The sequence below is a fragment of the Chlorocebus sabaeus genome, chromosome 23 (assembly GCF_047675955.1).
Source record: "Chlorocebus sabaeus isolate Y175 chromosome 23, mChlSab1.0.hap1, whole genome shotgun sequence".
Classification (NCBI taxonomy): domain Eukaryota; kingdom Metazoa; phylum Chordata; class Mammalia; order Primates; family Cercopithecidae; genus Chlorocebus; species Chlorocebus sabaeus.
The window spans coordinates 33,456,304-33,479,396 of NC_132926.1; the positions used below are offsets into that span (position 1 = coordinate 33,456,304).

Sequence of the window (23,093 nt, forward strand, 5' to 3'; positions counted from 1 at the left end):
CAGGTGATCCTCCCACCTCAGCCCCCCAGGTAGCTGGGACTACAGGCATATGTCACCACGCCCAGCTAATTTTTTGTAGAGACGGGGTTTTGCCATGTTGCCCAGGCTGGTCTCAAACTCCTGGGCTCAAGCAATCCGCTCACCTAGGCCTCCCAAAGTGTTAGGATTATAGGCATGAGCCACCACCCCCGGCCAGGAATCATCAGAATGAGTTTGCTGATGGTTTGGTCTTAGGGCATGAGAAGAAGTTTTTTTGGTCTGAATCACTGGGTAGATGGTGGGCCATTTACTGAGATGGAGAACACTGGGAGAGAGCAGGTTTTTGTGTTGGAGATGAGAAAGGAAGAGTTTAGTTTGAAATGCTTTATAATCATCCATCTTGAGATGCTGGATGGTCACTGTCTACGTCTGGGAAAGTCTCAACGTAGGGATACAACTTTGGGAGTCTACAGTGAATAGTATTGTAATTGTACGGCATTTTCAGCTACCAGATGGATGTGATCATCTCAGGAAAAATTTTAGATAGATGAGGAAAGAGGATTGAACCCCATCACTTCAATAGTTAGGGCTTTGTACTTGTATATTTCCAGCAAAATATTATTCTACATCCAAAATATAAAACAGATAGGTGTGGACCGAGCTACTTTGCTTCAGATTAAGGGAGGGGGCTCAGATTCCTGCAGGTGGAGCCTTCCGCATGTCTGCTCCAGGCCCAGAAATGCCCATGGGAGCTCCTGTTAAGTTTAGAGGATCTAAGAAACAAACATTGAAAAGCACTGAGAGTCGAGGTCCTTTCCAGATCTTGTGATCTGCCATTCTCTTCCTGGCTGCCAGCCTCATCTGTTAGCTCACCCTGGCCAAGGTGTCCAAGGGTCCAAGCTGAGTTTCATGGTTCTGTTATGTAGATAAACAGATTTCAAGTTTCCTCTTGGTAAGATTCAATTAGAAAACTAGCAAACACAACTATAGACCACCAGAGCTAAGAGTTAACTCAGAGACTATTTTTTTCCAATCTCTTCTCTTTACTGAGAAGTGGATGATGATGCTCAGAAGAAAGAGGAACGTGCTCATGGTGACCCTGGAAGAGACAGCTGGGTCCTGCCCCTACACTCACTGATTCATCATGCTGTGGAACAGATGTGAGGAAGATATAAAAATTCTTTGCAAAAATGGAACTGAACAATTAGTTAAGAGGGTTGATTTTGTGGAAATCAGTGAATGCCCATCCATTAAAGAGTATGAGGTCTTCTGAAGGTCTGCGATAGAGGAACTTTGGTAATTCAGAGTTAACTCTCTTTCAATTGGGAATTCTTAGCCTGGAGTTGCTGGATGGGCCTGGGATTCCTGGATTCCTGAGTTCAAGGAACCATGGACTGTCTAGAAAGTGTGCATGTGTGTGCATGCATATCTATTTTTTTCTGGGCAGACAGTTCTCAAGAGTTTACTAGATTCTCAAAAGAATCTGTGATTTCCTACCCTTAAAATGGTTTAAACCTTTTTTTTTTCTTTGAAAATCCTCATAGGAACAAAATGACTGGCGATTTTGGGCAATATACTATTTTAAGCATAAGAATGTAGCTGCCTATCTTCACTAGTTACTATCCTAATGCAGATCATAAAAATAAGCCACGTTTCTGGGAAGAACAAAAATAACAATAATTGGAGCAAAAAGAAGCACCCATATGTTTTAATCACCAAGCAATCAGTAGGATGTAAAGAAACCTTTTGTGACACTCAGCTGTTCCATACGTCCATATGCCAAAAGCTTTTTGCTTTAGTACTATTTATTAAATATTTCTACAAAACAAGTCTTAATAGGAAACAATAATTACTTGACTTTTTTAGACAAGTACTTCTTTTTTCAATGGTACTTTCTTTTTTAACATCTTTTTTACTTCCCCCATTTTAGGACCCTGTGGGCACCGAAATCCGACTCACTCATGCTTATTTCCTGTAATGGACAAATTTGATGCTAATGTGAGGTATGTTACCTTTCTGTACATATTGTGTTGTAAATTGTGAACATTTCTGCTATGAAGTCTCTAAAAATCTGTTGTTATAGAGTTATAAAGTTAACGGATATGGATTTTCTTTGATGTTTCATATATAATCATGTTCATGGTACTGTTTGATTATTAGTGTTTTGTCATTTCTGTTTAAATAAAAAATGTAATATGGCTGTAAATATTTCCAGCTTCCTATATTAAAAGTCTGCATTATGGAGATGGTGTTTGAAAATAGATATTCATCTCTGTAATAGGAAGAAAGATGTATTTAAGTAGGGGTAAAAATAGCTTAAGAATATCTATCTGTACATCTAAACTTGAGACAAATTCAAGTTGCTTTTTATAGCAGGTCTAGTTTGTCCACTTCTTTTCTCAACTAGGTTATTATATTATGTGACATAATGGTTGCATGGTATAGTTACATAAAGCTAAATGGTTTTCTTTGGTTCTGATTTGTTTTCCTGTAATTTTCTGCAAACCTTGGAGATGAAATAATAATCTGACTCCTAGAGAAGATTTTCTTTTAGAAAAGACTTGCTTTATTTGGCACAATCAAATAGTACAAAGAAAAGTGTATTCAATAAGGCCTAAATGTTATGAATTGGCATTTGACACTGAGAATTATTCATAGATATCAGTAGCTGGAATACATCCTAAAAAATACATTCTTTCTGTAATCACAGGAACTGTTTTTCATTCACTTGAGACCTCTAGAAAAGTATATTTCAGGTATAGATCAGGGGCCTTGTGCCTCTGTGTTTGACATAGTAGGAAACTATCACAAAAGGAACTGTCAAATATCTTGACAGAAACTCTAGTGTAATATGACTTGAGTTGCCAAGATGTACTATCACCCCAACCAGGGAATTCCTTGAGGGTAGAATGTGTTTCATGATCCCTGGCAAAATCCCTGGTACATGGTGGGTATTTAACAAAGAGATGTTGATCAGTTTGTCATTGTTGTAATATATATATTTCAAACAAGGTTATGTTCTAATACATATAGATATGCAAAAAGACTGTATTTTTAGCAATAAAACATTTTACACTCTCAATAAAAGTGTGTGGACTTTGTTATTTCCCAGATGTACTGACTTGGTTCAGAGTCTTAGGACTCTAACATAGATTATTTAGGCTGGTACCAGACCTGGTGCCAGGTCTTTAATTTTCCTCTAAAAGTTTGTGAAATTATTTGCCCAGAGAAAGCAGAGTGAAATGCAGAGAATCTCAATTTTATTTTTATTAATGAAAAAGCCAGAGTGAGCAATGTCAATGGTGACACATTATAGAATTGTTTTAAATTTCCGACACTGTATCAAACTGGATCAGTTGGTCAAAATGTACTTTTGGGGGAATCATTCAGATATTATGATCTGTAATATTTCTAGCTTTTAAACATTTATTTATAGCAGCATTAGATTCTAAGAGCAGACCACAATTTGATTAAATGGACATTAGCCATTCTTCTGGGTGCTGTGGAACAATAGTACAGGATACAAGATGATATCACGCCCCAGAATCTTGTCTCTGGACCATCCTCTCTGTCAGTTTTCTAACCAGATCCCATCAACATATGTTCCTCCTCACCCACTCCCCCCTCCATCCACAATATTAATAACAGGTAAATGCCACAGACTTTCCACTCATGTCCTCTCCGTACAGTCTCCGAATGTCCATAATAAAAGGTTATATGGCTCACAGTTACCAAATTGTGATGCATGAATTGTTAGGAATGCATAATGAATTTAGGTGGTATACCAACAGTATTTTTATTTTAAAATTAAATGCTTATTTTGAGGTTACCTCCTGAGGATGAGTAATACTATTCTGCCACTTAAAATAGTGAAAAATATTTCCTTACATGATTAATTTATTTAAAATGAAATGTCAGTTTCTTTTTAAAAATATGCATTTTTATATTAATTAATAAAGGAATGTTAAAAAAAAAATCACGGCCGGGCGCGGTGGCTCAAGCCTGTAATCCCAGCACTTTGGGAGGCCGAGACGGGCGGATCACGAGGTCAGGAGATCGAGACCATCCTGGCGAACACGGCGAAACCCCGTCTCTACTAAAAAATACAAAAAAAACTAGCCGGGCGAGGTGGCGGGCGCCTGTAGTCCCAGCTACTCGGGAGGCTGAGGCAGGAGAATGGCGTAAACCCGGGAGGCGGAGCTTGCAGTGAGCTGAGATCCGGCCACTGCACTCCAGCCTGGGCGACAGAGCCAGACTCCATCTCAAAAAAAAAAAAAAAAAAAAAAAAAAAAAAAAAAAAAAAAAAAAATCACAAGGGCCTTACGCAAATGACTAAAGTCTAGACACTCATGTTCTAGGTATAATTAGCAAGGGTAAATTTTGTCATTTTAAAAGCATGAAGCAGAAATTCTTCTTTGGTAAGGGATGTCCCCACTTGGAAAAGTGCCTGCGTAAGGTAAAACCGAAAAGTCTGGATTTCTAGCCCAGGAAAAGAATCCTTTTACTTGCTCTGAAGATAGAAGAAAATGAATGGAAAAGGGAGGAGTTTGGAGGAGAGATGATTCAGAAAGGGAGAATGTGGGCTCTGTTTGGGAAGGGGCAAAACATTAGTTGTAGGGGACTTTGAGAGTACAGTTGCGTAACTTTTTGTTTTTTTCTTTAATGGGGTATGTGCGCTGACTTCTCCAAGGACTCAGTCCTTCAGGAAAATTTTCTAGTTTGGATATGAATTAGTGTTGAACGTTTCTTTTGTTGAATGTGTGAGCTCAGCATGGGGTAGAAACTGGTATGATCCCATTTAATTTTTAACACAGTCCTACAAGATACATATCCTTATTATCCCTATTTTACAATGTGTGTCAACTAAGACACAAGGAGGTTAAATAACTTTCTCAAGGTCATAAAACTGCATTGCTTTCTCTTATATGATAAATATTTTATTTCAATACGTATGTGCATGTGAATGTGCGTGTGTGGGTCTATGTATACATTGCTGAGATGTCTGACATTCCTGTGTTGGTAAATGTGGTTCGGAAGAGAGGATGCCCATGTGAGATAGGACACCCAAAAGGAACAGGATGGCAGGAGATTATAAATGCCCGAGGGAGATTTCAGAAATCTGAAAGAAGGCTTTAGACTTCCACAAGCTGTAGAATTGAGGGACTCCAGTCAATTTTCTCCAGATGTCAAGAGACAGAGAGGTCCTAGTTGACATTTTCTATTAAATAAAATGTCTTACAGTTAAGTATTTTGTCCAGCCATATTGATCACTTCATTTTTTGTTTGTTTGGCGTCATTTAATTGAGTTTTCTAATTCAGCTTGGTCCTTGCTACAATGTGTCTGTCAGCATTCTTGACTAAAAACATCAGAAACTAACTCTGGCCAACATAATCAAAGGTAATTTGGGAGTAGTTACAGTGTACAAGCTCGAAGAATTACTTTGAAAAATGCTGGAGGACCAGGATTAGACATAAAAAAGAACTTTGGGAGTTCCAGGAAAGTTAGAAAATGGAATCATGGCCAACTACAGGAAGAAGTTGTCAGTAGATTGCCTTTATTTCTTTACTATAAAATAATTAAGCACCTACACTTTGTGTCAGAAAGAGGGAGACAATTTCCTGGGCTTAAGGATCTCATAGTGTAGCTAGACGACAATCATTGAACTAAAGTATTTAATATGATGATAACAGAATTCTAATAGTAAGTATATACAATGAGCTATGTTCTCTGTGAACTACAAGGTAAGACTAAAGAAAAGTCATACTAGGTCTTGATTTTAGCAATATGAGAAGCATTATAAGCATTTTCCTCTGAAGAGCCTCCATGGCAGAGAAAGCAGTTGATGCATGATGGATTGAATCATGATGAAAACCTGGCAGTGAATCAGGCCCTAGTTGGGAAGGCAAGTTCCTGATGAGTCCTGTCCCTTGCTAAATAGTGTCAGCCAACTTAGCAGTCAACAGGCAGCCTCTTTCCAGACAATCTGACACCCACCTGATCTGTTTTATTGGTCTGTGTTTTCCTCCTCAAGGCTCCAGAGGAGGCAGCTGCACGTTTTTTTTTTGTTTTTTTTTTGTTTTTTTTTTTTAAGGGTTGAAGAAGAGAAATGGAAACACTGGCTTTGGTGATTTTGCAGCAGATACCCTGTGGAATATCTTTGGCTTGCATTTGGGGTGTGAGCCTTACTGGTGCCTTACCCTGCTTAATTCAGTCCTGAAACACTTAATGTCTGACTTCAGAGACAGCCATGCTTTTGATGTTGTTTAACTACCAGATTTTCCCCGCTGACATGTGGTTTTCCTCAGTTCCAGTGTGATCCCTAAATGCTGCTCAGGTTTCTGTCTTTTGCCTTGCTGTTTATTGTAATTTGAAAGTTTCTGCTTTCTAAGAAATGTTTTCAATCAATTTTTTTTTAAGTTCCAGAGAGTACAATGTTCCGGCAGGAGATAAACAGGTGAAGGAAAGTCCGTATGTACATAAACTTGCACTTTGAGGTTTCTCAAGATAACGCCTCCAGACGTGGAGCAGAGAAAACGTTCCTTTTATACCTTAGTTCTTTTTAACTGTAGCTTCCTTCTACCCTTGACTCAGCTCCCTGCCCCATGAGCTCTCTACCCTCTTGCTTCACTGCCCCTGTAGTCCCTGGGGTTTCTTCCTTCTTTAATAAGAACAACCTCATTTAAGGATCTGCTTCTTCTCTGCAAAGTAACTGTTGTGCTTTCTTATTAATGTTTCTCATTAGCAACCAAAAAAAGCATCTTATAGGATTATGAATCATAAAAATGGTAGCGTTTTCCACCCTTTGCTAGGGTTTCTAGGAAACTGAGAGACAAATTTGTAATCGCCATGAATAAGTGTAGAAGATCTCTAGGTATGTACAATGGCTCTAACATGCCTTTACTATATTTTCCAACCCTTTTGATCCTTCATCTTGTTTCCTTTGTGTTTTAAATAATGTATTGATCATTCTTGTAAACCACTATAAGTATGTGAAGGAAGAAGGAGGAAAGGGAGAAAGAAATCCAAGAAGGAAGCATTTTCCAGGGAAAGAATCTTTCTTTTTGATTCCTTTGGTAGGCTTGATGCCAGCTGCTAGGGAGCCACTAAATATTTTTTGACTGAAGATCAAACTGGCAAGCTTTTATACACAAACAGAAAATCTAAGTAAATACCAAAAGTTGAATAATTTAAATATAAAATACATAATCTTTATATAAAAGCAGTCACCTGCTATACACATGCGACACCATTAATTAAAAACCATAACAAAAGTGAGTAGTTGACTTCAAATTAATTACCTAGTTGCCTTAGTTCTGTAATGACACCAAGTTGCAATTTATTACTTTAGATCAAGAAATTAAATTTATTGGATATCAATATAACTACAAGAATGAATTGAAATTTTCCAATCTTACCAAACAGAAGAAGATAGAAATTTTTTTAAATAGGAAAGTTGATTTGGGGTTTGATTAATACTGGTAAAAATACATATTATAGTTCACTAAAGTCTGAAATGAAATGGTAATTTTTAATGCTGAATATGCTAAAGCCTTGAAATAGTTTATAGAATTTTAAAAATCAATGTGTGTTAGTGGTTTGCCCTAAAGACTCATCGATGTGAATTGATGTGGAACTGGAGTTAATTCATGTTTGTAACCTGGCAGTCAGAACTGTGAACATGTGCAACTTTAAGGCAATTAGATGTTTTGCAGGAAATCTCTCTTCAGGCTCTGAAATTGTGACATTCATTAGCATATAAGGAGAAAGTGAGTGGGTACCATTTAAAAGGGGTTATTTTTATGTTGCTTTAGAAATGTAAATGAGAATAATACTCAACTTCATTGCTTGACTGACAAAATGGTGATTATTCAGTTAGTACTTTGATTAGATCAGGAGCACAGTGAATAGGAGCTGGAACTCATCGCATGTTGAAAACCCCATGCCACCTGGAGTTATAGGGGACCTCAAGCTAGAGGCATCACAAACTGCCAGAAGGAAGAAGATACATTTATATTTTGAAAGCAATGGTCTCTTGCAATGTGTGAAATTTTCTGGTTTTGGAATTAAGCTAGGAATCTTCTACAAATATGTGATCCTAGACATCTTCTGAAGTGCTCCTAACACAACTTCAACTACCAACACCATGGGATGCTGGAAAAGTAGAGTTTACGGAAACAGAATAATATGAGTTCAACTCTTGACTTTCCCACTTACTCAAGGCTGTATGACCTTGAAGAATTTATGTAATCTCTCTAAGCCTTCAGTTTTGGCATCTGAAAATGGGATTTTTCTTAAGATTATAGGTAATCTTCAGAAAAACATAAGTAAAACTCTTAACATAGTATTTTGCACGTAGTATGCATAGAGTAAATGATAAATGTGTCTTTAGTCATCACAAGTATCATGACAGGTAGGTATTTATTACCCAAAAACTGATACTTAATTACTATATGCTATAAGTTTCTTGATTGTTTAAATTTAGTATCCATTTATTTACCTGGCTGACCTTAATGATCAGTTATTAAATTGTTTGAATATTTATCCCTGACTGTGCCCATTCTTTGGGAACAAAGGCTCCCAAAGGTGATAGAAAACCTTCAATATTGGAGCTAGTTAAGTGGCTTAGTTGGAATGAAACCACTGGTCTTCTATATCTATTTAGCACCATTTTCTCTTTACTCTGCAGCTTCCGTGGACTTGGTCACAGTCTGTTTGGGAACTGGAGGATCTGGGTTAAGATCCTGTGTCTCTTTGACTCCTGGTCTTGTGCTGGATTCTATACAGCCAGCTCTCCTTTATATGCAACCAATCCCTTGATTGGTGACCCCTGTTTATAAGAAAATACCCCTGACTTATTTCTTTCTGCTATTATATTTGTCAGTGTCCAGGCAGGAAAATGGGAACTGTTGTACATATTTTAAGCAAATAGAGTTTTAGTGCAGGTCACAGAGCTCTGTGGCAGAGCAGGGAGAAGGAGATGTTAACCAGAGGTCAAGAAGCCTCCTGATCCTCCTTGCTGTTGTAGGTCTGCTGGAGGCACCACCATTGCCACACTTCTGGAACCATTTGCTGTTGCTCTTACTGCTTAAAGCACCTCCAAATACAGAAGAAAAATACTCCTCTTTCTCACCTCATCACCCGAATTTCCATCTTGAGTCTCTCATTTGGAAAACATAACCAGAAGTCAGTCGGCAAGAAAGACTGAAAAATATAGTTTTCAGGCTTCTGGCTCTCATTGATTGATATATGTGCATAAAAACTATGGCAAATAACAGATATAGCTTCCCCACTATATAAGCTTGGTTTCTTCTGGAACTTACTGCTGTGGAGCCTGCTTCATCCAGCTTCTGAAACCTGAGGATGCAGATGTGACTGCATTAATATAAGCATCTGAATCTCAATCTGCTTGACTGCAGGAAGCTCAGTCTTTTGTGCAGTTTACCTTGTCCACCTGTTTTGGAGAATTTGATTATTACTGAAAGGGGTGCTCCCAAGTGTCCTGACTTTGTTTTGCTTGCCAAGCTGAATCTCTGCAGCCTCCAGCTCTATCAGTTCCACTGAGGCATATTTTGAATTGCAACCTATTAAACGAGCAGTCTGTGGGCCTCAAAGCTTCCCCCTGGACTTTAGTAAAGCAGAAGCTCCTTCATAATGAAAATCCACATCATTTCACCTGTGAAGTGAGAAGAGTATGCCTTCCATGTCATACTTGATCAAAGTGGCTCCCATACTAAAATTGCTTGAGATAGAAGTATTTCAGAAGCAAGCATTGCAGCATTTCAAACTCTCAGACCTAATCTTCTTCCCTGGAACACACAGAAGGTTATGTTATGATGAATTTTAGTATCAACAGTTACATGTTCTCAGAATTATTATTGACCTGCCTCATTCTGGGTCTGTTGCTTAGTCAACCCTGGTGTGTCTGGCTTCTTTTCTTATGACACCTTGTTATTCCTCCCTACAGTTTGCTTCTTTTATTACCAATCTTTATTTAAATGTCACATTTTAATGAGAATTTTTAGATACTTTATTAGGACCTGTGCAAATCAGTGGATGCAAATAGGTTGGCAAGGGTAGAGATACTGCCTAATAAAAAAAAATTACAAGTTCTTTATGACTCTCAGTTTAAGCCCAGTCAGAATTTCTTCTACACCTAATAGGATTACAGCATGGTCTAGATGGAAGGGTCACCTGGATTCCTGTAAAACTGTGTCTTTTTGTCCCACTTTACAAGCACAGGCTGTGATGAGATTCAAGAAATGTGATTAAGGCTGTGAATTATTTACAACGTCTTAAAAGTTCCTTTCCATAATTTGGAGTCTTGCCTATGATTTGCAGCTTCTTGCACTCCTACAAAGTACAGTATACAAAAGAAATAAAAAGAGTTTCAGAGAGGTTAAGTGATTTTTCCTCAGCCTACACAGCTAATAAGTGATTAACCTGAGACTAAAATCCAAGTCTTTGCTTCCATAATCACTGCTTTTATCAAATTATCTCCTAACTCTCCAAAGATAAACTATCTCCTAAGGTATATATAATTTAGATTAAAATGTTACTCAACCATGACTAAATCTATGAAAATGGATTTGGACAATAAAAGGAAAATATCAAATCACTGTTGCCTGATGCTTTGAACATTTGACAAGAAGGGCTTATTGTGGTTCAGACATTTCTCCAAACATGAGACCTATATGATCTCACTGATAGTGGACCCAGCATTACATATGAAGTAACCGAGGGAGAGTAGAATCATTATTTTGCCCAAAGTCACATTTCTAGAAAGAGGCAAAGCTAGCATTTTCACCCAAAGTTGTGTGATATCAGAGCATATCCTTTGAACTTCAATGGTTTGCTTTTCTAAAGATTTCTGTGTGGCAGAGGGTCTACCATTTGACATTTTAGACTTGGGTTCTCAAACTAAAGGCCTAGCTGATAAGTTTATTTGGTCTGTCCAGGGTTTTAAAAATGGATTAAAACCCTTTTAGGGAAGCTGGGCACTCTCCAATTTACCAGAGTCATAACTGTGAGTACCTATTGTCTGAAAGGAAGCCATCTTGAACTATCACATTACCTTTCATAGCCACAGCGCACAGTTGTTCAGTGTGCAGTCTGCCTGCCTGGCCCTGGAGGGCTTTTCAGCTTATCACTTACATTCTGAAAACAGTGGTAAGAATTATCCTCAACTTTGTAGAACCATATTATGACATTTAGTACCCGCTATTTTCTCCCTGGAATTCTGTTTTATTAACATTTAGCAAATAGGGTTTGTTGAATTTCAGACCTTTTTTCAATTGGAACAGATCTCTAAATAAATATGCTAAGTGATTACCAGTTTATCAGTCAGGTAACAATGTTCAGGCAATGTTCTTATCTGCATTTTTAAAGAATGTATGAAGAATCTCTTTTCCCCCTTCTCTGCCCACTCACTTACTTCTTAGCTTATAATGGTTTCATTTAATTTCAAAAGGTTTTATACAACATACTCATCTTTGAATGTCCAATACTATCATACCTTTGTGCATATCAAATATAGGTGCATATTCAATCTCAGCTTTCTCTATCAACAGTGTAACTGACATTTCTAGCCTCACCTTATCTCAAATGCCACCATTGTTCATTGTATGTAATTACTGCAGTTCAAATCCTCAAAAGATGAATTCCAGAAAAAGTGTATGTGTAAATAGATACATTAGAGTTATTTTTTAAATGTTAAAAAAATCTACAAACTTCTTAGCATTCAAAAAATGTTGATAATAGAAAATGCAGAGGCATTATAGAAAACTCAATATGAAAGTTCAGAAATATGATCTATCAGTCTGCACAGAGACAGAAAAGCTCTGTCACACATGTAGGAAACATGACTCAGACTGAATGCAAATAGGGTTACAGGGTTGACAGGATGAGGGGTCTCAGGAAACAGTGACAGTGGTCTAGGAGAGGCTGGATAAGGACCAGGAGGAAGAAGGGAGTGAGAGTAAAGGAAAAAACATAGATCCTAGAGAAATTTATGAAGTAGCATTTCCGGTAGATCATGATGAATTGCATGAGGAGGAAGAGGAAGATGGTTTTAAAGTGACCTTGGAGAAGAATTGTGGTGCATAGGGAACGAGGACTTGGTCTGATATTGATTGAGATGGAGAAAACTGTGGGACATTCAGGTAAAAAATTTCTATAGAAAGCTGGCTAACTTAATGTGGCTCTCAGTTGGGAAATATTTTGGGGAAGATTCTAATCATATCTGCTGTATGGTCAATTAATAAAAGAAATTGACTCCAAAAAGGGCTAATGATCTAGACCAGCAAAAAGTAAACCTCTCTCCAAATATTAACATCCTGAAAACTACCTTTATATGGAACCTCTGCCTTCTTCTGACCGAAGGGATCATTTTATTTTTTCATTTTCAAGGACTACAAACATTTTGCATAATTAGGAAGTATGCAAAAGTTAAAACTGTGACCTTTCTGATCTGAACTCAGGAAGCTTATGAGAGCAAATCACCTGTTGTGTATTCATTGGTAACGTGGGACATACTGACTTATTTTCTTTGTATTTTCGTTTCTAGTCAATATGATTGTGACAATCGAGTCTACTATTTTTCATAGTAAATACATTCTTTATGACTTATGAGCTTTATGATGTAAGAAATGTGCAAGTATTTGGAAAATAAATAGTGCATTGAGTTAGTGTAAGTTTTAGACAAGCTATGATAATTAAGAGTTTTAACTAATTCAGTGCTTTAAGATAAAATCCCCTCCCTGAAACGGAATGTTTTGATGGCTTGTCCTGGAATTGAACTGAATTTTATCATCACACCACTGACAGAAGTTTTGCAAAACAAATTGAGTCATGCCACAGAGTCCTGAGAATCAGAAAAATTGTGTTGATCTCTATTTGTAACTTCAAATGTTATTTTCTATGGTTGCATTACTGATGGTCTAGAATCACCCAGATTGACACCCCTAACTGAGGGTGAGGCGAATCAACCAGCCAGTCTTCTATGACTGAGAGACTCAGACCAGTTCTCTGGACAGTCAAGCCTGAGAGTTGTGACTTTCTATACTAGTCAGAAGGGAATAAGCTATGAGTAGAGACCAGCCTTGAAATTCATGAAGCGCATTTGTGTGAACAAAATAAAAAACCGAAAGTGTTCAATCCACTTCAAAAAAACAAAACAAAACAAAAAACCTTTACAGCTGGGTGCAGTGGCTCACACCTGTAATCCCAGCACTTCGGAAGGCCAAGGTGGGTGGATCACGAGGTCAAGAGATCAAGACCATCCTGACCAACATGGTGAAACCCATCTCTACTAAAAATACACAAGTTAACTGGGTGTGGTGACGTGCATCTGTGGTCCCAGCTACTCGGGAGGCTGAGGCAGGAGAATTGCTTGAACCCAGGAGATGGAGGTTGCAGTGAGCCAAGATCGTGCCACTGCACTCCAGCCTGGTGGCAGAGCAAGATTCCATCTCAAAAAACAAACAAACAAACAAAAAACCCCCAAACAAACAAACAAAAAAAAACAAAAATCTTCTAAGAACCTCATTTTGTTTGCAGGAACATTGATGCTTCTGATTAAAAGTGGGGAAGTTGAAAAGTATTTAAAATATCTCATCTAGTCAAAAATTCCTAAGCTATTAGTCATGTATTTTTTAAAGCTACAAATCATATTTGATTAATTTTGACATGCTTCTATTCAATTATGTTGAACTGATGAGGTTTTACTCTGAAAATAATAACTAGTACCCTTTTTATACCAGCTTAATTTTAGCAGTGTTTTATTTAGAATTATGTAACCTTGACTTTGCCACCCTCTCTCTACCCTTCCTGTCATTGCTGTCTTAAGGCTTCATCTCTTTTCTGCATGATTGGCATCATCTCCAAACACCTTTTTGACTACAGTCCTCCCTAACTTCAACTCATTTTTCAGTCAGACGACTGACCATCTTTCTATAGCCTAATTCCAGGCTTCACGTTCCCTCTTTCTTTCATCAATTTCCTACTCGCACCTCAAAGTATGAAGTCATTTATCATCTCCTGACCCCCAAGCCTCCTGAATCCCAAGCCTCCTGGCCTCCCCTCTATGCTCCTAGACCTTTCTATACAAATTGCTGTTATCAATTATTTATAATTGTCACTGTTGTTTGTAATTATTTGTTTAACATGCCTACCTCCCCTGCTGAACCTCATATGCCTGGTATTTAGTCTGACATCTTATAATGTTAGAAGAATTTAACTAAAATTGAGAAAGCCTTTATTTTACTATTTAATTCTTTAATTTTAATTTTTAATTCTCCACATCATTGAAGGCCCATCATAGAAAGTTTTGTGCTCAGTGGATATTAATAACAATTACCCACCTCCACTCCATTCCCCCGAAACATCCCCCACAACACACTGAATTTCCCTTGCAGCCTGGAATCTGAGGCTATGGGATTTGGAGAGGAGACGGGACAGTGAAAAGAGTTCTCTATTTGAGGTTGAAAAGACTTCTCCTGTGAAGGTTTCTCTTGTGTTGCTGTTTGCAGATTTCATGGCATGGGATCGTTAATGACAGGGACAATCTGCCTTTTATTTTGTATCCCTTAGGTGGGATCTATTCCTCTGCTCAGGCTGCCACCCTCACCAGCATCTCTGCTACTACTAGCTAACAGGCATCAAATGCTCAATGAGTGTAAGTGCTGTGCTCAACTCTTCACAAGTATTTTCTCATGCACTCCATATCATCACTCCGTGAAGGGGTGCTCTTAGTATCTGCATTTCATATTGAGGTGCAGAAAAGTTCATTAGCTTGCCCAAATTTATACAACTAGTAATAAGGGATGGAACTAACCAGCCAAACCTAGGAGGTCTTATTGCAGAGCTCAGATCCCTGACTACCACATTACAGCTATTTGTAGAATTTACAGATACTGGCATTATTACACCAGTTCCTAAGATCAGCATTACTCCTCTTACTTCTACAAGTGCTGCTACTACTACTACAGCTGTTACTGTTCATTTTATTTATACTGTCTCTATTACCATAGCCGTAAACCATAAACAAACTTTCTTTGTTCCAGGTGCTGTGCTAAAGGCTTTACTGACCGTACCTTAGGTCACTGGGTCAGCAATACAAATAGCCCACTCTAAGAAGGAATGTCTATATCATCCCAGATAGGTGAGGCCATGTGCTCTGTGATTCAGGACCCCCTCCAAGAAAATCCGGGAGGGGGAGACGCCCTTTTAATAACCTTTCTGTTTCTCTTTGACTGACTCATTCTCTAGGAATTCTTTCTCATCTCTAATCAGAAATCTTCAGCTGCTGTTACCTCTTTTATTTATTTATTTATTGAGTTTTGCCATCCTCAGAGGTGATTGACATCAGCTGAGAACCTAGAATGTTAGCACAGGAACACTCCAAAAGAAGGTTGAAGTCCCTCCCACGTATCAGAATTCCATTCCCACTTCAGGATCCTAGAAAGCAGCAACTCTGCTTGGGCTTGAAAATTCCAGTCCTCTTTTTAAGTATGTCCAAGTAATTGGTTAAATTTGACTTAGCAGTCAACTAAATCCAGATTATTACGTATATCAGTGAAGAAAAGCAACAACAGTGAGATTGTGTCAAATTATGCAATATTTTAATAGGTCTGACAACAGGTTTCGTTTTACAGGATGTTAAGCTCATCCTCTGCCCCTTTACTCCTCTCATTTTCTGTGCTGTTGTTAAACATCTGAGTACTTCATTTGTCCAATTTCTATCCCCATCTTTTGTCTCTTCCCACAGAGCAGACAGTGTCTGTCTCTGTGGAAAGGTCTTGGCTACCGATTTTCCTCACTGGGCTGCCTAAGATTTCCTTAAGATAAGTTCAAATGGCCGGTGTTTCCTGTAAGACCCTGGGGGCAAGGAACTTGCTTCCATTTCAATCTCTGAACATTTTCCAAGCAGGTAATTCTGGTTTAGGAATGGCTGGTGCCTTTTCTGCTCTGTTGCCTTTTCTCATTCCCTGCTCTCTTTTCCTCCTCTTCCTCTCCTGTATTGCATTCTACTTGCCCTGTCTTCCCTGTTTCTCTTTCTCTCTTGCATTTCCACTCTGCCCAAAACTCTTTCTGTCATTCACATTCACAACTCATATTTTTCTACCTCTTCTTTTTCCTCAACAGCTTCATCTCCCTAGTGCCTCCGTCACTTAGTTCATTGGACATACATTTCCTTTTTGCTTTACAAATAGATTTTTAGGAGTACTTGTATACATATTTATGAAATGACAAATATTCACCAACTATTAATAATATGTATGGCTCTTTGTCGTTAAAAAGGAGTATGAGATAACAATTCTGGCTAGTGATAAAAGCTTATGTTAATGATTTATTTATATAGTCCTTCAAAATTTATAATGTGCTTTCACATACATGGTTATCTAAGTCTCACAATATCCAGCAAAATAAAGGCAAGTATCATTAACTCAACTTATAGATAAGGAAAATGAAAATTTGAGAGGTATAAAAGATATTGTCTTTGGCACTTAAAGACACCCTGCTAGTAAATAACAGAACCAAGTTTTGAATCTGAATGTTTTGTTTGAATTCAATGTTTTCTTACTATACAAGTGTCAGTAAGTAAACACAGGAGTATCAGAAGGATATCAGCCTGACAAGAATGTCATCATAATATGATAAAATATTGGTAGAGAGACATGGTGATTTTATGGTATTTGTTGTAGGTTGGGACATGTGGAAAGGTTAAGTAAAGTTTGATGAGATGTGGCTGGGATTTGAAGACAAAGTTACCCATCAGGATAGGGCTGGTTACAGAGAAACATAACAAGTATATGAGGAAATATTAGTCCACAAAGCAGTTTTGCAATAAGCAGTTAGCATCAGGCAAATCCAGTAAATGGTAATATTTAGACCATAGCAATGAGTAATCTGGAAGTTGACAATTTTAAACCACAGAGAAGATTCTTAGTTTACTTAGAGAAGTTTCTCAAAATGTACTAGGGACCCATTTGCAGTTCCTAGATTGGGAGAAATGGTCAGGTAGACAGACTCCTGATCCTGAAGCCACTGGGGTTTGGAGCAATTATTACAAGAGGCAGTCAGAAACATCAGGATGCATTTGGATACCAGTCAAAGCTGGAATACAAATTGGCATCTGGGTCTCAGGATCCATACAGAAGCTAAGAGCCCAGAGCTGGAATCCAAATAAGCAGCAAGAGTGACTTGATGTTGAGTATTGTCAACAACTCAGAATGAAGTATTGAAATGATCTTTGAATTCCCTTTATTATGGATGGACCAGATCTCCAAGGCAAGTTCTAAAAATGATAATCATGACCTGTAGACCATTTTTTGAAAAGGACAGGTGAAAAGGAAATTTCAGGGTGAACGTACATCATCAGGAGAGACTTCACTAGAAGCTACCTCTTGAAGTATAGAAAAAACAGAGTATCCATGGAATCACTCTTCAAATATTTGAAGAGTGCTGTTAGGATTCTTACAGCTTTAAGCAAGATAAACTAAATTCAAAGTGACTTCAGCAACAGTGAAAATTTACTAGCTCACCTAATTGAAAAGTTCAAGAACACAACTTGCTGCACCAGAACCTCAAACTCGTCATTAGAATTGATCTCTCTACGCTACCATGGGGCTGACCAGCAGAGTCTGGACCAGGAGTTTGACACAACTGGCAGGTACTGCTAGGTGTGCTAGGTGGTAAATTCTAGTGGAAGACAGGACTGGAAGACCAGGTGGCTCATAGGGTTGGAAAAGAGCAGAAGTCCAGAGAAGACAGCTAAGAGAGTAGACTCCAGTTGCACTGGTTGGCCGACCACACTGGAGGTTTTTGTGTAAAGGCCAAAGCTTACTTTTGAGTCTCTGTCATGCCTGGGTAGCCCTGACATCTTGATTATAGATAGAAGCATTATTCTGGAAACCGCTCTCAGTGAAGTGGTTTCTTTTTGGAATTGGAAGACATGAAGTTAAATACTCTTGAATTTCAAAGAACCTCTTCTTATTAACAAGCACTAATGAGTCTCCCTAATTCAAACAAATAATTACAGCTGAAATGTAATTTTCACTTTGACAAATGATTCTGCTAATATTCCTTTCCTATTTATGGATATTTTTCTGACACATACAAATATGCTTGTGCACATATGTGATGAATGGGGTGTACATATGAGGAGGTGGCAGTGACTGTTCTTCTAAGTAAGTGTATATTCTCATGTGGGTGTGAGTTGTGTGGTTACAGCATCTGTTGAGTCTCAATGCAGTTTCCTTTTGGTTAGTCTGAGACAAGGCTCTGCTTGAGATGGAGAAGATAGTGAGGGCTAAGTCAAGGCTTCCCAAATATCATCATATCACAGAAGCCTAGAGAGAGAGAAAAGGGACTTTACAGCGCAGGTTGTCCAGTAGAAATATAATGCAGACCACAGACGCTAGCCACATATGTGATTTTAAATTTTGTAACAACTATGTTAAAAATAAGCAAAAAGAGACCGGTGAAGCCAATTTTAATAGTTTATTCAATTTAACTTAACGTATCTAAAGTATTATTTCTGCCTATAATCAATATAAAAATTATTAAAATAGTATATATTTTTGTACTTTGCTTTCAAAATCCATTGTGCATTTTCCACTTACAGCCCAGCTGAATTCTGTCCAGCCACATTTCACGTGTTAAATAACTAAACATGGCTAGTGGCTACCATATCGGACATACATCCATATCGGACATACATATAGTTCTAGAACATACATCCCAAGGTCAGCAAATTACTCAAGTGGGTCACCGCCTTCCCTTCCTACTGCCATCGCCACTGGAAACACTGCCAATCTATCATTCTTTATTCCTGTACCTGGTTCTGCTGTGACTTCACCTTCCTCTTCAACACAATGTTTAAGTCTGCCGTTACAAACTGGTCAGTTTCTTGGCAAGCAACTTAAAAGCATTTTGTCAGCACAGATGGTTCAACCTCTGACTTTTCTTCCCTTTTCTTCCACCTTCTTTGTTGAGGCTGTGAAGCTCCCACTGGGTCTGGTGCAGGTGCTCTGCCCTTGTCTGACCTTGCCCCAGGTGAACATCCAGCCGTCAAGGATGGAGTCTCTCTTTTGCTTACATTACCTCTTTTCCCCTAATATATCAACACATTTAGTTTCTCAAACTCAGCTTGTCTGTTGCCTGTTCTTATACCCTGGCTATTTATAATGAGTATTTTTAGCATGAAATACTTCAGAGCTTTTAATTTATTTTGGTATCCTTTTTTTATATTATCAATTGCCTCATTTCAGAATAAACAGGCTATAGTTTCCAAATTCCTTCTTTGGACCTGACATGTTTCATGCTTTTCTGTTTTCTTTTGTGACTCTGTCAAGTTACAGCTCATTTCCTGCTTTGGCCCTTTTATTTTATTTTTTTATCTTCCTCCTACAGCTTCTACAATCTTGGCTGGACCAGCCAAATCACACACAAAGAAGTGTGGGGACATCCTCCTCTGTGGATTTTCAGTCGTGTTTTCAGTTTTGCATTGTGTCGATGGCTAGGCCGTGTGGGCTCCTGCTGGCTTCATTAGTGTTTTCCTTGGGCTTCACTGCAGACCCCTATTGATAGCCCCATGTTGTCTGTACATAAAATTTGGTCTGTAGCAAGAATCTGAACAAAAGCAAATTTGTTTTGAATTGAAGGCAGGCGGAACCTTGGGTTTTCATTCCATAATTAACTTAAATGCGTAGTTTTCAAAAAGGTTTTGCTTTCTTGGTCAGAAAAATATATATTTAGCTAATTTAGTAAAGTATCTTAATTTTCTTTGAACAGGCAGTGTTTGTAAGGGCATTTTTTTTTCTTGCAAGCATCATTAATTGCAGTTCTTTGGAACTTCATAGATTATTAAAACTGGAAGAGACCTTAAAAATGGTCTGGTCCAATCCTAGTGTCTACAAGTCAGGACAATGAGGTCCAGTGAAAAGGGAAGATGTCCCAAGGCCACCTACAATGGTCAAAAACAAAGCTGGACTGAATTCTAAGGTTTCCTTACTCCAAGATCAAAACTCCTTATTCCTAGGTTCTTTTACTTTTTTCTCTGTCTTCCTTCTTTCCTCCCTCCATTCTTTTCTTACTTTCTTCTTTCCTTTCTTCATTCACTTTCTTTTCAATTCTACTAGAGAATCAAGATAATCTCCACTAAAATATAATCTTCACAGGGTATATTCCAGATATACCCTACTAAATCAACCCAAAATGAAAGTGATTGGAATCAGCTGTATGTGTCACAATCTTCAGTATACTTCTGTGGTCACCAAAGCCTAGGTCATAATAACTGGTAATTTGGATTAAATTGACAGTGGCCCTTAGCTTTGAATTTTTAATACATTCATTTCTTGAATGAAGACTTTAATGGCTAAACAAATTTGTGGTTGACATGAAGAAACAGTGATAGAGTGAGCAGCCTGATAGGAGGTCCTATAGGAAAGGAAAAGCAGGCACAAATGAGTTAAGGGTGTGTGCGAGGTTAAAATCAACAAAGGATGGTGGAATACCCTGGAGCTTAGCACAACGGTGAGCTATTATCATCCTTGTGCCTCAAGGGCCAAGGGGAGAGAGTTATCATCAGACCCCACAAAGAGATCAGAGACACAGTTGCTGCCAACCTGTAACCCATCAAGGCAGGAGATGAAGAAATACAGTGACTTCACTCTCCTGCTAATGCATCCAGTTGAGTAAGCCCAACTGGAAGCCAGAGGGAAAGGAGCTGGTTGATATGGTCCATACACTGAGCCTGGCTGGAGAAGAGTGTAGAGTGGATCAGAAAGAGTAGATGGAACACACAGGAAAGGTTGCTTTCGACTGCACAGTATCCTTGCTGATAGCACCCTGATTTTGCTTTTGGGGAATGACTCCTCCTTGACTCTTGGGTTCTTGAGTTTTGGGTGGGGTGAACGGTGTCACCAGGCTTCAGAGTGGGCATGTTCTGTAGGTCTGGCCCTACTCAGAGCACCAGACACCTGGCTACAGTGATTGGTTCAGAAGGGTACAATCAGAGTGACTCCCAGGACTACATCAGAGGACTGCTTTTTCCCCTAGAATTCCTGAGAACATAGAAGCTTAGAGATGCTGATGGCCATCTCCTCACATTTTGGAGAGAGCTGGCTCAGGAATGAAGCTGTCACAGAAGAGGGAATTGCTGAGAGACAGTGGGAGTGAAGCTAAGCCTTGCTGACTTATTTGAGTCTGTGACTTCCACTATGCATTCAACTAGCCCCTCCTACTGCAACTTTTAATAATGCAGCCACACTTTGCCTTTTGCTTGAGTCCCTTTGGGTTGAAGTTTCTGAAATTTGAACCAGAGTCCTGATTAATTGATTAATTCATTACTGTAAGAACCAGGTAAGAGACTTGATTAGGGTAGGCCGGGTGCGGTGACGCATGCCTGTAATCCCAGCACTTTGAGAGGCCAAGACGGGCAGATCACGAGGTCAGAAGTTTGAGACCAGTTTGACCAACATGGTGAAACAATGTCTTTACTAAAAATACAAAAATTAGCTGGGCATGGTGGTGTGCGCCTGTGATCCCAGCTACTCAGGAGGCTGAGGCAAGAGAATCACTTGAACCTGGGAGGTGGAGGTTGCAGTGAGCCAGGATCATGCCACTGCGTTCTAGCCTGGGTGACAGGGCAAGATTCCTTCTAAAAAAAAAAAAAAAATAGAGACTCGACTAGGGTAATACTACAAGAAGTTTGTGTTAGGCTGTGCTTGCATTGCTATAAATACCTGAGACTGGGTAATTTATAAACAAAAGAGGTTTAATTGGTTTACGGTTGAGTAGTCTGTACAAGCAAGGCACCAGCATCTGATTGGCACCCCAGGGTGCCTTTACTCATGGCAGAAGGTGAAGCAGAAGCAGGCACCAAAGCAGGAGCAAGAGAGAGGGAACTGGGAGGGACCATACACTTGTAAACAACAAGATCTCGTGAGAAATCACTCACTATTGTGAGAACAGCACAAAGATGGCATTATATCATTCATGAGAAATCTATCCCCATGATCCAGTCACCTTCTACCAGGCCCCACCTCTAACAATGAGGATTACAATTCAACGTAAGACTTAGAAGGGACAAATATCCAAACCATATCAAAATGGAAAGGAAATAATGATATAAGAGTCTGTAATTAATAAAGCTAACTATGGTTGGGTTCAGGCGATTAACAGGAAAATGCAATAAGATTAGTAGAGTTATCTTATAGCTGATCATTTTTCCCATTAATTAGTCTTCCAAGTTTCATTAAAATACTTAAATGATCCTGGTGTAGTGCAGAAGTCATTAAAAACTATGTTGGCTATTGTGGAGTTTATAAGCTAAGTTATAACTTTTTTATATGGGTGATAGAAGAAAAAAATCTGTCTGTGTATGCACAGAAAATAGTCTAGAATTACATGCACCATGGTATTTACATTACATTATTCTTTCTGGTGAAGATGAACACAGATACTAATGTTCATTCACTTGTCTGTATTTTTCTGCTTTTTTGTTAATGATCATGTACTGCTTTGTAATAAGAACAAAATAAAGCAGACTTCTTATAGTCAACAATATTATATTATCACAGTAACTGAAGAGGGTAAATGCTGATTACAAGGGAGAGGAGCTGTTCACTAGCAGACAGAACATGCCCTTGTAATTTATCAGCTGAGTGAATGGACTGGTATGGGAGGGAGAGAAAGCACACCTATTAGGATCAGGAGGGAGGGTGCTAAAATAACTCAGGCTATAGGTGCAGCCCTGCACTAGAGAAATAGAAACAGGCCATATTTACCTACTTTCCCCCTTGAGATAATGATCATTATAACACACTGTGTCAAATTTCCATCAAGGAGAATTCTAAACACATTTTAGAAAAATAAACCACCAGAAAGGTTTAAAATAAATGTGCCTTTTCCCTTTCTCAGTCATATCCAACAGCATGTGTGTCAAAAAGCACTAACCCCTGTGGTTATCAAGACAGTTCACTCACAAGCTCCTCATATTTCTCCTTCGTGTAGATGCCCAGAATCCATTCATTGAGCTAATACGTGGCCCTTGTTGCCTAGCAACATTTGTGGAATTGCTATGTGTGCTTCTTAATCACCGTAAAGTCTTGTA

The 23,093-nt window shown here is 38.6% G+C and overlaps 1 protein-coding gene across 5 annotated transcripts in view; it reads left to right on the forward strand.

Moving 5' to 3' along the window:
- Positions 1-23,093, forward strand: part of HTR4 (5-hydroxytryptamine receptor 4) — a 194,295-nt gene that overhangs the window by 16,033 nt on the left and 155,169 nt on the right. For all 5 annotated transcript variants that reach the window (XM_008014919.3, XM_008014918.3, XM_038006202.2 and 2 more), the window contains exon 2: positions 1,910-1,982. In XM_008014919.3, the coding sequence (XP_008013110.1) occupies positions 1,957-1,982 (26 nt within the window). In that variant the 5' untranslated portion in view covers positions 1,910-1,956. The remainder of the gene's footprint in view (positions 1-1,909; positions 1,983-23,093) is intronic.